The sequence below is a fragment of the Tauraco erythrolophus genome, chromosome 21, assembly GCF_009769465.1.
Source record: "Tauraco erythrolophus isolate bTauEry1 chromosome 21, bTauEry1.pri, whole genome shotgun sequence".
In the NCBI taxonomy this organism is placed as follows: Eukaryota; Metazoa; Chordata; class Aves; order Musophagiformes; family Musophagidae; genus Tauraco; species Tauraco erythrolophus.
In genome coordinates this window covers 2,537,363-2,552,115 of record NC_141485.1, presented here as the reverse complement: position 1 = coordinate 2,552,115, position 14,753 = coordinate 2,537,363, and the positions used below count along the sequence as shown (strand labels likewise).

Below are 14,753 nucleotides of genomic sequence, written 5' to 3'. Positions count from 1 at the left end.
CGGAAATAATTTGACTTCCATAGGCCAATGAAACTTTGGAGGTCTTGCAGCATATCCTTCTTCCTGTAGTTTCAGCAAGTAGTCTTCAGTTTCTGACTTTGTATTGGTTTTTTGTACTTTGTTTTAGGCCTGGGAAAACCATCTGAGAAGAAACAGATCCATTGTCGTAGATTTATTTCATGGGCAGCTGAAGTCACAAGTAAAATGTAAAACTTGTGGGCATATAAGTGTTAGATTCGACCCTTTTAATTTTTTATCCTTGCCTTTGCCAATGGACAGCTACATGCACCTAGAAATTACAGGTGAGTAGTAGTATTTAGCTCCCTATAAACTCGTCAGTGCAAAAATAAAAATTGTATACATAGGCAGATTTTCAACATCTATAAAACATCCAGATTTTGTGTTGGCACTTATGCTTAAAAATAGTATAACCATTTTAATATAATAGAGTAGAAGAATTTTCATTGGAATACAGTTAAACTAAAATAAAACCTTAAAAAACAGAGCATAGATGGTCCATTTTCAGTCTTGACTAAAGGACTTAATACAGAAACATGTAGAGATTCTGAGAACTTTTCTTCTGTTCACTGTCTTGTGGAGGTTGTCCTATATCTGCCTAGAGTGATAAAAAAGGGCTGAGGGGGAGTGTACAAACAAAAAAATACTCTGTGCCATGAACTATGCTATGAAGAACCCATGTATTGTTGGAAAAGAGAAAAAAGGAAATATGATAAAGAAGTGAAACAAATTTTTAAACTATTTTCTACTGCTTAATTTTCTGACATTTGAAGACCTTGAAAATCGATTGGTTAAAAGAAAATAATTAAATCTTTAAATGGGGAAAAAATACTTTCTAATAAGTAAGTAGCTGTAATGTATTATTCTTGTTAAAATTTACCTGGTTTGCTGACCAGTGTGTTTCTTTTCCCCTTTAAAGTAATTAAATTAGATGGTACTACTCCAGTTCGATATGGCCTGAGATTGAACATGGATGAAAAGTATACGGGTTTAAAAAAACAGTTAAGTGAACTCTGTGGGCTAAAACCAGAACAGATTCTACTTGCAGAAGTGCATAGCTCCAATATAAAGGTAAGAAGAAAAAAAATCTAATCATCACTGCAACATGCTTTAGGTATTTTTGTTTGTTATTTGTGTACAGCAGCATGCTGCTTCGTTCTTTTGACATTAAGCCATGGTTAAGAGAACTGTGAAATAATTTAACTGAAATGTGTGATAAAAAAGTCAGCTGCATGAACTTTTATTCCGTTCTTAAACCATAATTTGGCTTGCTTTAAATGGATTTAAAATCAAAGTAAACTGAACCAAAATAAACCACTTGTAAACAAAATTAATAATGATGTAGAAGGTTGCAGAAGTGTAATTAAATTGATTACTAATGATATTTTTAGGGAAAAAAAGGATAAAATCATCTTGAGATAATAAATCTCAAGTTAGAGTGCTCTGATGAGTTTAAACATTATCAAGACATTGGAGGCATACGGAATGACTGGCTTTAGTGTGTAGGTGTGTGCATATATATATATCAGGTTTTTTCTTTAATTGAATAGGATTGAAACTGCTTGAAACTAGGGGTTCTTGGTCTATTTAGAGAGCCATTAGTAACTTCCTCAGGTCTTGCCGCAGAGATCTGAAAAGGGGTGTTCTTGTTGGCTCCCTTTTTACCTTTTAGAAAGCAGACGGGAGGGGAAGGATGAGCTGATACGCTGTTTTCTAGAGAACAAAACGTGTTCTGAGTCACAGACAGAAGTATATACATGTCTGACTAACTTTCCCTTTTTTTACTGAAGAACTTTCCTCAAGACAACCAGAAAGTCCGGTTATCAGTGAGTGGGTTTCTGTGTGCATTTGAAATACCAATTCCAGGATCCCCTACATCAGCATCAAGTCCTGTGCAGACAGGTAAAATAAAATATATTTATTGTCCTGTTAATTTAAAATGCATGGTGCTTAGGTGCTGGAGAAATTCAGGAGAAAACCTTCCTTCTCCGTGATAAGTAAACAGTGAGGATTAAAGAAAAGTCAAACGTTTAAGTTAGAGTTGTGATCCACAAAGAACCTGTGAGCAGCCTCAGTGTCTACTGATGGTCTATGATCCTTTTTAGGGTCTTGTCCAGGGTAGCAGTCTGAAGATTGCTATATACTTATTTTAATTAAAGAGACAAGAAACAAGCAAAATGTTTTATTACTTGTGGATTGTCTCTAAGGCAGGACATGTAAAAAAATTGGAAGCGTGGTGTTTGGTTTTGTTTTTTTTGTTTGTGGTTTAATGTATGGTTTGTAAACACCTCTGTTATTCTTCACTCTCAGATGCTCTGATTTTGCAGAGTTGTAGACAAATAAAAAAATAAAAGGTTAGATGTTGATCTCGAGGAGAGTAGGAGATAGTTCATGAAATGCATCAAACAGAATGGAAAGGATAAAAATGTTGTCATCTCTTCTGGTTACTGTAGATAATTGAGATGGTAATTGTCTATCTACAGATGTCTCAACTGGGCCACCAGCGAATGGAGCACCCAACATAATGATGAACGGGGACCTTCCTAAACCAACCCTAATTCCAAACGGAATGCCAAATACTGTAGTGCCATGTGGAACAGAGCGTACTGTTGCCAACTGGACTCTCAACGGTCACGTACCCTTACTGCCTGATAGTCCGTGTACAGGGTATATAATTGCAGTCCACAGAAAAATGGTTAGTAGGTTTTGCATTTATTGCACATCGTTTGCGTAACGTGCTTTGAGAGGAAGTCAGCCAGGATTTTTTTAATGTCCATATGATAAATTAATCTTTATTTCTGAAGAAGATGGAGCATGAATACCTTTCCCCTTAAGTGAGCGCCAAGTTCTACAGAAACACAAGTCTTGTAAATCGAACTAATGTCAGTATATTTTTCTCTCCTTAGTGCTGGCAAGCTTCCCAGTTCTTTAATGCTGAAATGCATACTTGGGTGTTCGCGAACTCCCTGATTAAATGTTCCAGATTCTTTGAGCAGAAAAAAAAAAAAATAATTAGAGGAGCTACTAGAAATGTATTTCTTTCCTGTTATATGGAAAAGCCTTGTTTCTCATACAGAAACAGAGTGAAGATCCATACTACATCCCTGGGTCGCTCTGTTAGCATGAACGACTCTGGAAAAGCTGTTAAGTTAACTCTAAATGTCAAAGCTGGGTGACTGAATGCCTCAAACAGCCACATGTTCTGTGTCCAGGCTTCAGGGTCTGTTGATGTTTAGAGCCTGGTGGGCCAGGAGGCCATTTAATTTCCCCCTTTACTGTGTGTTTTTATGAGGCTGTTTTGCTTTATTCTCTCAAGCAGTGAGCACTAACCACTGTCATCACTGTTATCTTGATTCAGATTTTGTGAAATCTCTCAGGTGATTGATACAATGCTTTTGAACCATTACAATCTGCTAGCTGCACAGCTTAAAAACCAGTAAAAGTCATTTGTGGAAGCTATTCCAGGAATCCCCACTTGTCGTTGTCAAAAATCTTATCGATGGAAAGGGTTAATTGTGTAAAACATATGCAAGGCAGTGGCAGTTTGCTGGACCTCACTGCCATGAAGTCGATGTGTTAAATGGCAGATGTAGCATGAAGGTTAGTTTGTCTGTTTGGAGTAAGTTGCATACAGGTCTGTGGTGCCTCCTTTAGACATAAAGGTTTTCTTGCCCTAGCAAACATAATCTTACCTAGTGTAGAGGTGGTTTTGGGACAGGTATGAGCATCATTGGGCACGTGTCTGCATTACAATATGACCATGTGGTGGGAAAAGTAAGAAATATGAACGATATGAAATATAAAATATTGTACAGGTTTATGTTGATGTGATTTAGTGCCTAAATAACACTGCCATGATATCATAAAATACAAAAAAAGTAGTTTCAAGTCAATGATCAAAATTTACAGTATTTAATATTGGAAAAAAGTGCTGAAATGGATTACTTTTCATAGACTTAATGGCTTGTTTTAATTGCCAAAGCTTGACATAAGTAACCAGGTCAGCATCCCAGCAATTATGGTGATGGGAGTTAATGCATACTCATCTCTGAGTCATTCCTGTATTTCACATACGCAGATGCGGACAGAATTATATTTTCTTTCATCTCAGAAGAATCGTCCCAGTCTCTTTGGAATGCCACTCATTGTTCCTTGTACAGTTCACACCCGGAAAAAAGACCTGTACGATGCAGTGTGGATTCAGGTCTCCAGGCTTGCGAGCCCTCTCCCGCCTCAGGAAGCCAGCAATCATGCACAAGACTGGTGAGTTTGGCATCTCAGTCTTTGGCTTGAATTACGTAATGCAGTGGGTGAGACTTGCTTACAAGATTTAAAGCTGAAGAATTAATATATTTTTATCAGTTTTGACTTCTCACAATATCTCCACCGAATGCACATATGCCTTTTAACGTATAGTTAAGTTTAAATGTCAGCAACTTTAGGAACAATCGTGTGCACTTCTATCTCAAATGCTTTCTGCCTGCAGATTCCATCTAGTGGGTTATTTTTGTAAGAAGTCATTTGAGAGTCCTGCAATTTAATAATGACAATAATTAAAAATAACTTTCAGTCCTTTTTAATACAGTTAAATGTAGTATACCTTCTAGCTGCACTTAAGGGTTGGCTTTACAGGAATGAGTTGTTTGTTCTCATCCAGTGATCGATGATTCATCATATCTGACAATTTTAGGCAATGTAAAGGCAGGTCTTGTTTTGATAGCTTGATCTTATCAAAAGTATCTTCTTTTTTTTTGTGGGTTTTTTAAAGTGAACATAAATAGCTAGTGAAGGAAAGTAATCAGCAGTTTGAATGAGCACTCGTGTTTCATGTCACGTTCTCTTCTGTTTCAGTGATGATAGCATGGGATATCAATATCCATTCACCCTAAGGGTAGTTCAGAAGGATGGAAATTCTTGTGCTTGGTGTCCTTGGTACAGGTAAATCGTCATTTTTAGGTTTAAGGTAGCAAATCACTTCAGCAGAAATGTAATTTATGGTAATCCATTTTTGATACGTTTCAGACAGAGGTAAAATCAAACAATAAGAATCTAGAATCTAATTTAAGCAAAACCCTCACATGACAGGCTTTCACTGTAGAATGGCTTTTATGACTATTGGAGAGCTGAAAGCTCTGCTGACACAGAAACTTTAAATCAGGAGACAGACATGAGGTTATCAAAAACCTCTTAACCCCTTACAGTATTTTGTGTGCATATATGCAGGCACATAAGTGTACATATTTGGATGATTTCTGGGAGTTTCATACAAAACCTAACTTTTTGATGTAAATCATCTACCCTTGCTAGTTCCTCTGCCATTAGAAGAGTAAGAACTAAAATGGACAATAAGAAATCCACCCTGAAAGCACACTTGGAATTTTCCCTAAACAAAGACATGCTGATGAAAACTTTAGACTTTTGCTGGAAGGTATTCAGACCACATAATCGTTTAAAAAATTTAAAAAAAGTCTCTTACAGCTAGATAAATAAGGTACATCAGCTATCATGTTGTAAAATATTTATGGAGACAGAGCATTTTTGGGGTTTTGTGTCATAGGTATGCAGGTAGATGGTTGAGCTCACCCAGCTGCTTCAATTTCTCATCTCTGTTGAAGTTTCGCAGTAAAATAGCAAACTGAACTGATTATTATTTTATAAAAATGACTGTCTTACACTGAAAGCAAGGCATGAAACGTTGGGGATGCATATGTTACAAAATAAGGAGCAGAATTGGAGTGTGACGTAATGTAAAACTTAGTTATCGGACGGTTGACTTACCACATGTAACTTTGACTTAGATTTTGCCGTGGCTGTAAAATTGAGTGCACAGAAGATAGAGCATGTGTTGGGAATGCTTACATCGCTGTGGACTGGGATCCAACGGCACTCCATCTGCGCTACCAGACGTCCCAAGAACGGGTAACATTCCAAACCATCCCTTTGTTCCTTCCAATTTCGCTACTCGTTCATAGCGCTGAAGTGTACAACCCGTTTCTCTTTTTGTTTGTTTTTTTTTTTTTTTATTTTCCTCACAATTGATGCTTCTTTTGTCCACTTAATGGTAAAATAAAGTCAGTAATCATTGAACAGTATATTCTGGATAAATTAATGTCTTCATGTTAAACCTCTTCTGTGACCATAATGAAGGGAAGCCTTTAAGAAACTACAGCAGTGTGGTTTTTTTGTCTGCTGTGAGGTTTTTTTGATCTAGCCTCCAGAATATATTACAAATTATGTTAATTTGATACATTTTCTAAGTACACCAGTGCTGTAAAGTTATGCATGTAAGTAAATCTATTTCCTCATTGAGTCAACAAAACATACCTAAAGGTAAGCCTATAGCTGAGTTAATATAGGATAGTTGATCAAACTTGTGAGTTGGATCTATAAACTTGTGCTTTATGGATAATTTTTTTAAGCAGAACCCACGTGTGTTATTTGTGTGTCTGCCTCTTCATAATTGAAATACAATTTCTGCTAAAACTTAGTGCACTTAGTTTCTGGCTTTAATCTTAAATAACCGTATGATGTTATTTTTGTGATGCTGTGAATACAGTTTTCCTCTGAGCAGTTTGTACGTGTTTCCAAGTCAGATACAGTTTTATCTCACTTTAGATTGTAGAAGAACATGAAAGTGTTGAACAAAGCCGACGAGCTCAAGCAGAGCCCATCAATCTGGATAGTTGTCTTAGAGCCTTCACCAGTGAAGAAGAACTGGGGGAGGATGAGATGTACTACTGTTCCAAATGCAAGACCCATTGTTTGGCCACCAAAAAACTGGATCTTTGGAGACTTCCCCCTATTTTGGTATGATCTTGTGTAATTTTCCTCTACAGCAACAAAACCAAAGTACATTGATTACAAATTTGAATCACTAGGTACATCTCCTTGTTCTGAATGAGAAGATTTGCTTTTGTTCACAGTCTCAGGAGGGGCATTGACTTTGTTTCATGCCTTTCTGTAACACAGGCAAAGGAAACAAACCTCAAATCCTTTTTTGAATCTTTTTGGCTGATATATTGCAGGAAGCGGTGGCGTTTGAATTCGGCTTCATCTGTTCTGACATAGAATTCATGTTTAGGTGTTTTTTCCACTAACATGGTCTTTTGTCCTGTGTAACACCTGCATTTGTTGCTTTTCAAATTTGGGAGATTATTCGAAACACACGGTGCTGATGACTGAATTGAAGCAACCTTTTCCATCATTTCGCCATGAAAACATTAGTTCCATGTTTTACTAGCTTGATCCCTAAATCCAAATTGCCACGTTACAGCATTGTTACTGGTTTTTGTTAGCGTATGACAAAATGTGTGTGTTTCGGCAAAAATTATTTTTAAACAGTGAAGTTACTCACTGTGATGTAGTTGTCCTCCTTTAATTTTCTCCAACATGTTTCTCCTTAGATCATTCACCTGAAAAGATTTCAGTTTGTAAATGGCCGCTGGATAAAATCGCAGAAAATTGTTAAATTTCCCAGAGAAAATTTTGACCCAAGTGCCTTTTTGGTACAAAGGGATCCAAGTCATTTTCAGAGAAAGCAGCTAACGCCCCAGGTGGACAGCCTTCCTGAACCACGGACTCTCCAAGGGGAGTCTAGAAAAATAGATCTGCAGATCACCTGCACGCCCGGAGAAGGAGATGCACTGAACAGAAGTCCATCCTCCCTTAACACTACTGTCTTGAATAATATCAAAGGTGGGTAATAATCAGGGAAAATTCCAATCAATACTGATATTTGGAAGGGAAAGAAAAGAGTGACATTAGGAAAAAAAATTTAATGTTTCTTTGGCCAAAGCACTGCATTTATTTTGAAACACTCATTTCTGTTGTTGTTTGTCCTGGAAAGTTTAGTGAAGTTTTACCATAAAAAAAAAAGAGGGAGGAAAAAAAGCTATTCAGTGACAACAGATATTGGCACTGTCTGCTTGTGTACATGGGATGGAGTAAGAGTGAGGAATGTCCTTTTGCATAAGAGAGTGAAATTTCAGTTTGTAGATGTATGTATGTGTGTGCACAAAGGTGGTTTTTATATATTACTCATTAGTTGCAGTGAAACGGTGTTTTTTAATATTTGGTTATTCAAAAAAAAACACTTTAAAAAAAACAGCCCTAGACTATGTGTTTACTTATCTTAGTAGTCCACGTGTTTTCTGTTTTAGCATCTCCGTCTTTGGGGAGGAAAAGTGGAACCAGCTGTCCTTCAAGTAAAACCAGTAGCCCCAATAGTAGCCCAAGGACTTTAGGAAGAGGTAAAGGGCGCCTGCGGCTACCGCAGCTGGGCAAAACCAAACTGTCGAGTAGCAAAGAAAATCTGGATGCAAGTAAAGAGAACGGTACTGACCAGGAGCAGAGATTTACTTCGGATCAAGGTGATGCTCTTACTCGAGGGCGGATTTTGGGTGGTAGCCAGAGTGAACTGTACAGTGCTCAGGACAATGAGACGCCTCTGGTGAACGGATACACCTGTGAGCAGAACGCGTGCAGTAATGGCAGTATCAACGGTCAAACTGATAACCACAGCGAGGACGATACTACAGATGACCAAAGAGAAGAAGTATGTGTTAACCCTATTTACAATCTATATGCAATTTCGGTAAGTTGACTTTTTGTGCAAATAAACCATCTTTACCTAGCATCCTTTTGACTAAATGCATTTAATTTGTTGTTTTCATTACAAAAAGTAGAGATCTGTTGAGGAGGAGAGCAACGTAGAGCCATTGTCAGCAAAATAAATTTACCATAAATCTGAGTACAACTGAAAAGTCTCTCTCTGCATAATGTTTTTTTCTGCTCCAGTGTGTAAGCTTAGTCAGCTCCAAATGCATAGATTGTCACGAACCATCGTCACTTGCTTAAAGATCATGAATTTGTGAATCATTTATTCTGTGAATTCTGGGTTTTGGTGTTTGAGTCAAAATTTATCTTGTTCTTTGTTTTCTTCAGTGCCATTCAGGAATTATGGGAGGGGGTCATTATGTCACTTATGCCAAAAACCCGAACAACAAGTGGTACTGCTACAATGACAGTAGCTGTAAGGTAAATCATTTATTTTTGTAGCAAATAGTTTTCCTCTGGTTACCTAGAGCCAAAGAAGTTTGCATTTAGTGGGAACTGTTCTTTGAAATCATGAGCATCTCAAAAGTTGCATCGGATAAATATTAAAATTGTTAACTGAAATTGTACATGAGATCTTTTTCAAGTTACCATCTGTTCCTCAGCTGCTACCACGGTTCAGGAAAGATGCTTATTTTGTACAAAGATGGAAAAATTACTAAAAATGGAAGTCCCAGAATATTTTTTCATGATGCTAGCAGTCTTGTATTCAATTACTGAATAATTAAGTTCTGACATTTCTAAGTGTTTGCATTCACCACTAGAGAATTTGTCATACTTTTCAAGTAAATGATGGAGCCCGATAACTGTAATAAGGAAGATAGAAAATGTGACTCTTCTTGCAAACAGCCAGTTAAAAATACTGTCTGCAGGGCCAACGCTTGTGTCGAAAGTTCCGTGACAGTAACGCGGTTGTCCCGTTGCGTATTTCAGACCGTGTTTTCCTCTTCCTCAGGAATTGCATCCCGATGAAATCGACACCGACTCTGCCTACATTCTTTTCTACGAGCAGCAGGGGGTAGACTATGCACAATTTCTGCCAAAGATAGACGGCAAAAAGATGGCAGACACGAGCAGCATGGATGAAGATTTCGAGTCCGATTATAAGAAGTACTGTGTTTTACAGTGAGCAGATGATCTTCCATGGACTGTTTTGAGAATGTGAGGGATAACATCCTGAAACTTAACATTTGGCGAAAACGTTACTGAAACAGATAACCCAAGTGTAGTTATGGTATCCTGTGATCTGAAAGCACAAAAAGAAAACCCTAATTAAATAGCAGTTAATATAGAGATAGTATTGTTTTGTTCTGTTATCTCACTACATGCTCTAAACATTTCTGATGTGAGACATCAGGCTGAGACTGCCATTGGCCTTTAAATAAAATGGTTTGAGAAAAGCCAACTAGGACCAAATAAGAGCTAAATTAAATAGTCCAAATAAGAGCTAAACAAAGTAGTGTAGAGTTTACCAACTGTTCTAACAGACCCCTGAGTCTCTCTTTAGATTTAAGATAATGGGGGAAAAAAAATTTGTAGTGTTGTCTTTGGACAACATGATATTGCTACCTCCTTTTTCCTGCAGTTTTATTGCATTTTATTGGCAAAACAGGGAAAGCAAGAGAATGAGAAGTGCACAAATTTAAAGAATTGTCATCAAGAGGAAGAGAAGTTTCCAGTTTTGCTGCCACTAACGTGTGTCAGTTGCTTGCTTTCTGTATGTTGGGAGCACAACCAAATCATAATTTGAGAAGAGGTTAATTTCTGCAGTTGAATGGTTTGTTATATTTGTGTTTTCTCCATGTGTTGGCTGTGCGGATCAACATGTTTCAGGAATGGCTTTTCTGCCTGAAGAGTGCAGTCTCAAACCTCAGAGATGCCTCAAGGAGAAACTTCAGGTCGAAGAGATTAGTTGTGATTACACGCATGGTGTCTTAAAATGTGCACATTGCACAAAACGTTCCCTGCGTTTGGAAGGAGAGATGCTTGAGCTTATGTTTCATGACTGGTGTTGCTTTTGAATTTGCACTTTTAAAAATTCATATTAAATTCAAAAACATGGGTTGTTTTTGTTGTTGTAAGGGCTCTGGAGTGAATGGCTGTGAATTATCCACCGGGTATTTCAAACAAATACGAAGCTGTGGCTGTCAGGTAGCTATCGTAGCATTCATGGATGGTGGGTTTCTTTATCGGTTTCATACTTTAATGGAGTTTCTTTTTTTCAAAATTTGGTTGCCTTTTCAAATTTTCTTTTGTGCAGCAGGTTATGCATATACTTGCAATTTAAACCAGAATTGCTTTCTATGCCCTTGCAACATGCTCTTTTAAGTCAACGGGCTTATTGCATGAAGGAAAGCATGACTGAGTCTGAGCAGAGACTGGAAAAAAAGATGGTTATTTTTTGAGTAGGCATTTCTTGAAACATATTCAGTGTTAAATTGTTTGCATATCTGAATGAAGATAAAAGTTTCACTCTTTCAGCCTTCTGTTCTTCAGCTGAGTCTAAGCAGCTTACTAATTTTGTCATATGTCATGTTCTGAATTCTTCCGATTTTGATTCTTGGCTAACAAAATTGATACTTAAGCGGTTGATCTCTGAAATAAACGTTCGGATCCATTTTAATGTGTTTCATAAGAATGCCAAACCTACCAGTAAGTTTATAATTTCCAGAAAGATCTGAGTTTTATCCATTTAAGAAATGATATCAACTGATCTTGCCGTCTTTACTCAGGCAAAAACCTCTCTGCCTCTGGTGGAAGTTTTGCCTCTCTGAGGACAGCAGATCGCTCCAAAATAAGTCTTGTCTTACTCGGAAGTGTTGCTCCTTATCCTCTGTGGTCTTTTATCTTTAAAGTGGTCTAAACATTGAGGCTGAAAAAAAGCAAACACGACTTTCCAATTTCTAGGTTAGAAGCTTTTTCAGTACCCATTTGTCTACTCCTCTCTACGCAAACTCCATGAAAAGTGAAAGATTTTCAACTGATTTACTTTAAAATGTTTTATTTAAGCAGGTAGCACAATCTACTAATGTTATTTGATCTTCTGTGTTTGTTACGTTGGTTGTAATTAATTTTTTAAATTAAATTAATTCATGAATTAGTAGTAAATTTATTAAGTTAACTATTAACTACATTCACTTTGTAAATTATTGTATAAAACTTATTGACAATGCACTGACTTTAGAAAGATGTTAATGTACATAAATACCTTGTAAATAAAATAGTGTCGATGTACTGGAATATGAGCTGTATTAAAAAAAGGTATCGGTAATTGTATATGGAGTGAACCTGTTTATCTGTAACTATATTATTCAAACAAATTAAATACTGTGGATGCAGATGAGGTGTCAGATAATTTTTCATAGCTTTTTTCCTGCTTTGAAGCTTCTGTATTGTTTTCTTTAAGCTTAAATGTGTTTGTCCATTCAAAACATGGAAACGTGTGAGTAAGCATAGAGCAGTTATTTGCACTTTGTCCAGTGTAGCACTTAGGTCTAAGTAGCAAAGTATTTCAGCTCTTCTAAGTTTTGGATTTGTTATTTTAGTTTTCCTTTTGAGAATATACTGTTCAGTTTTTTACAATTAGTCCATTTAATCCTGTTTAAAATGTGTGCCAGTATAGAATCATGGAATGGTTTGGGTTGGAAGGGACCTCAAAGATCACCCAGTTCCAAGCCCCCTGCCATGGGCAGGGACACCCTCCACTACACCAGGTTGCCCAAAGCCTCATCCAGCCTGGCCTTGAACACTTCCAGGGATGGGGCAGCCACAGCTTCTCTGGGCAACCTGTTCCGGTGCCTCACCACCCTCAGAGGGAAAAATTTCTTCCTTAGATCTAATCTTTATACATGAGAGAGAGTGAGAGTGAGACCTTTCTTTCTTAGAAATTATTTCTGAAGAACGAGTGTACTCAACCACATTAACTCAGCAGTTCTCACATTTTTCTGTGGTGTAATTTTGATAGATATGAAGTGAGATCAGTGATGACTGAGAAGCACAGTAGCTGCACCTGGGATTCCTACTTACCAACCTTGAGAATCCTTCTGCAGGTTTTAAAGTGAAGAGAAAAAAAAACCACCCACATCTCTCTTTAATATTTAATTGCTTATTTTTTGTATTCAAGCTCTAATAATTTTACTCCAGGTTCTCATGCTGTGGTAAACAAAGCTCCTTTTGAGTTTTACAGAAAAGTAGGTTAAAAAAAAGCTTTACTTCAGAATGTCCCAGAAATAATGGGATTATAAGAAAATCATGCAACAATTTCCCTCATTGGGGAGGGTTGGCTAGGAAGTTGTGACAAATCTTTCAATGGCACGTGCTGAAGTTTTGCTTTCAGCTGGAGCTGGGGCCGTGCACCGGTGCCCGCGGGCAGGTGGTGGCAGCGCTGCCCGCCCTGTCCGCTCTGCGAGCAGAAGCCTGAGTTTGTGTTCCATAATGCACTCCCGTGGAAAAACTTAATTTTAACCTGTTAAAATGAGAAAATAACCCAAAGTTGATCTGCAGCGGGCATCTTCTGCATATTGTTCATTAGCACAAGGTTTTGCCTCACCAGGGGGAACAATTTCTGGAGTGAAAATTTTAATTTTATCATAGAATCTGAAGTAAATGATACTTAGTGATCCTGCACGTAAACATTTGTTTAATTGTTCTTGTAGAATTGATCAACAGGCGTTTTAGGTCAAGCAGAACATCAGTTTCCATCAGATAGAACCATCTCTCACAACAGATGTACAAAAGACACAGAAGCAAAAGGAAAGATCCAGGTAAAAAAAGAAAATCTAGTTCATCACAACAGGCCAAGAACTGAGGTGTCTGTGCTGCTACGTTGGCCAGCGAAGGAAATTCTTTCCTGCAGCTAAAGGAAGAGTCACGTGCTGCAGCACAGGAGGTCATCGTTTCCTCTGATGTTGTTTTGTAACCTGGTAAGTCTGTAAAATTTCAGAGTAGCTTGGGCTGCAAAAAAGGAGGTCATCTGCTCCATCTAAATGTTGACAGCACGCCTGGGTTTGCGTGTCGGAACGGTTCCGTGGGTGGCCGTGGTCAATGCAGAGGGGGTGTGTTTGGTTACGTTTTCTTTTCTTTACAAGTCATGGCAAACGCACCACTAGATCGCTTTCTTTTCCAAGCAGTTTCTAAAAAAAAAACCAAAACCTCAAAGGAGGGAAAAAAACCTCAAAGCTATTCTGGATCCTCCTTTCTGGTCCTACCTGCAGAAATGAGATGGGAGTTTCGTGTGAACAGTGACTAGGAATGGCTTTGTAGGGAGATGTACTTCATCGTGAATCCAGATATCTGGGAGGTTAATGCTAAAAAAATCCTTGAGATTTTGCACGGGATAAAAACCGAGTTCAGCAAGGTGAATTCTTCTGGAGATCTGGTATGTTACAGCTAGAGGAAGAGCTCCCTGCGTGTGTCAGACCGGAACACCGAGACTTAGAAAGGAAAGGGAGGTAGAGAATGCTCTGTTTGAGCAGATATGGGGCTTTTTACTCAGAGTCGAGTATGAGATTTCTTCTAGGACCTCTTCCATTCATGCTGCAAATGTTTGTTGGTGTTACTTTAATGCATGCCAGTGTGTTTCAGATGTATCCTGCTGCTGGGTTTTCGTTGATGCAAGACTTAAGGCTGACGAAGTGGAAAGTCGATGGCAAAAATCTTTCGCTTAGGCACTGGAGGGGTAACGCCTCTGGGACAAACACGCAGGAGTAAGAGGTCAATATTGATCTTGCTATTGCTTGGACATGTGCACTTGCAGATGGATTGCAATTTAGAAGTAAAATCAGACTTCAGAAGGTGAATCCAGTTGTTGTTTTGTGGAATTTCTGAAAAGAAAGGAAACTGGAACTCCAATAGCTCTGTTTAGCAGACTGTACCTGAGCTGCTTATTCATCTGAAGCTCTTCCACTGTTCACAGAAGGTAAGGTCCATAATTTCTCAGTCAAATCCCTCGTTCAGCACTGCTGTTCATAGTACTGACACTTATTCTTGGAAAACAATCTGTCAAAAGCAAGTGAAATAATGGTCCCTCATGTAGATGAAGGTTTGGCTCTCAGAAGTGGTGACTTTGAAACAAGGATCTGAAGGTACTTTATGTACAGTCTTGGTGTGCTGATTATGTTCCT

The 14,753-nt window shown here is 38.0% G+C and overlaps 1 protein-coding gene across 4 annotated transcripts in view; it reads left to right on the top strand.

The window, feature by feature from the left end:
- USP32 (ubiquitin specific peptidase 32) overlaps window positions 1–11,969 on the top strand; it is a 76,477-nt gene extending 64,508 nt beyond the window's left edge. For 3 of the 4 annotated variants that reach the window (XM_086624483.1, XM_086624482.1, XM_086624480.1), the window contains exons 23-34: window positions 128–302; window positions 938–1,089; window positions 1,809–1,920; window positions 2,502–2,713; window positions 4,097–4,281; window positions 4,870–4,956; window positions 5,817–5,937; window positions 6,634–6,825; window positions 7,422–7,713; window positions 8,178–8,611; window positions 8,962–9,054; window positions 9,587–11,969. In XM_086624483.1, coding sequence (XP_086480609.1) covers window positions 128–302; window positions 938–1,089; window positions 1,809–1,920; window positions 2,502–2,713; window positions 4,097–4,281; window positions 4,870–4,956; window positions 5,817–5,937; window positions 6,634–6,825; window positions 7,422–7,713; window positions 8,178–8,611; window positions 8,962–9,054; window positions 9,587–9,760 — 2,229 coding nt within the window. In that variant the 3' untranslated portion in view covers window positions 9,761–11,969. The remainder of the gene's footprint in view (window positions 1–127; window positions 303–937; window positions 1,090–1,808; window positions 1,921–2,501; window positions 2,714–4,096; window positions 4,282–4,869; window positions 4,957–5,816; window positions 5,938–6,633; window positions 6,826–7,421; window positions 7,714–8,177; window positions 8,612–8,961; window positions 9,055–9,586) is intronic. The other variant, XM_086624481.1, reaches the window with a different exon arrangement.
- Window positions 11,970–14,753: the final 2,784 nt, after the last annotated feature.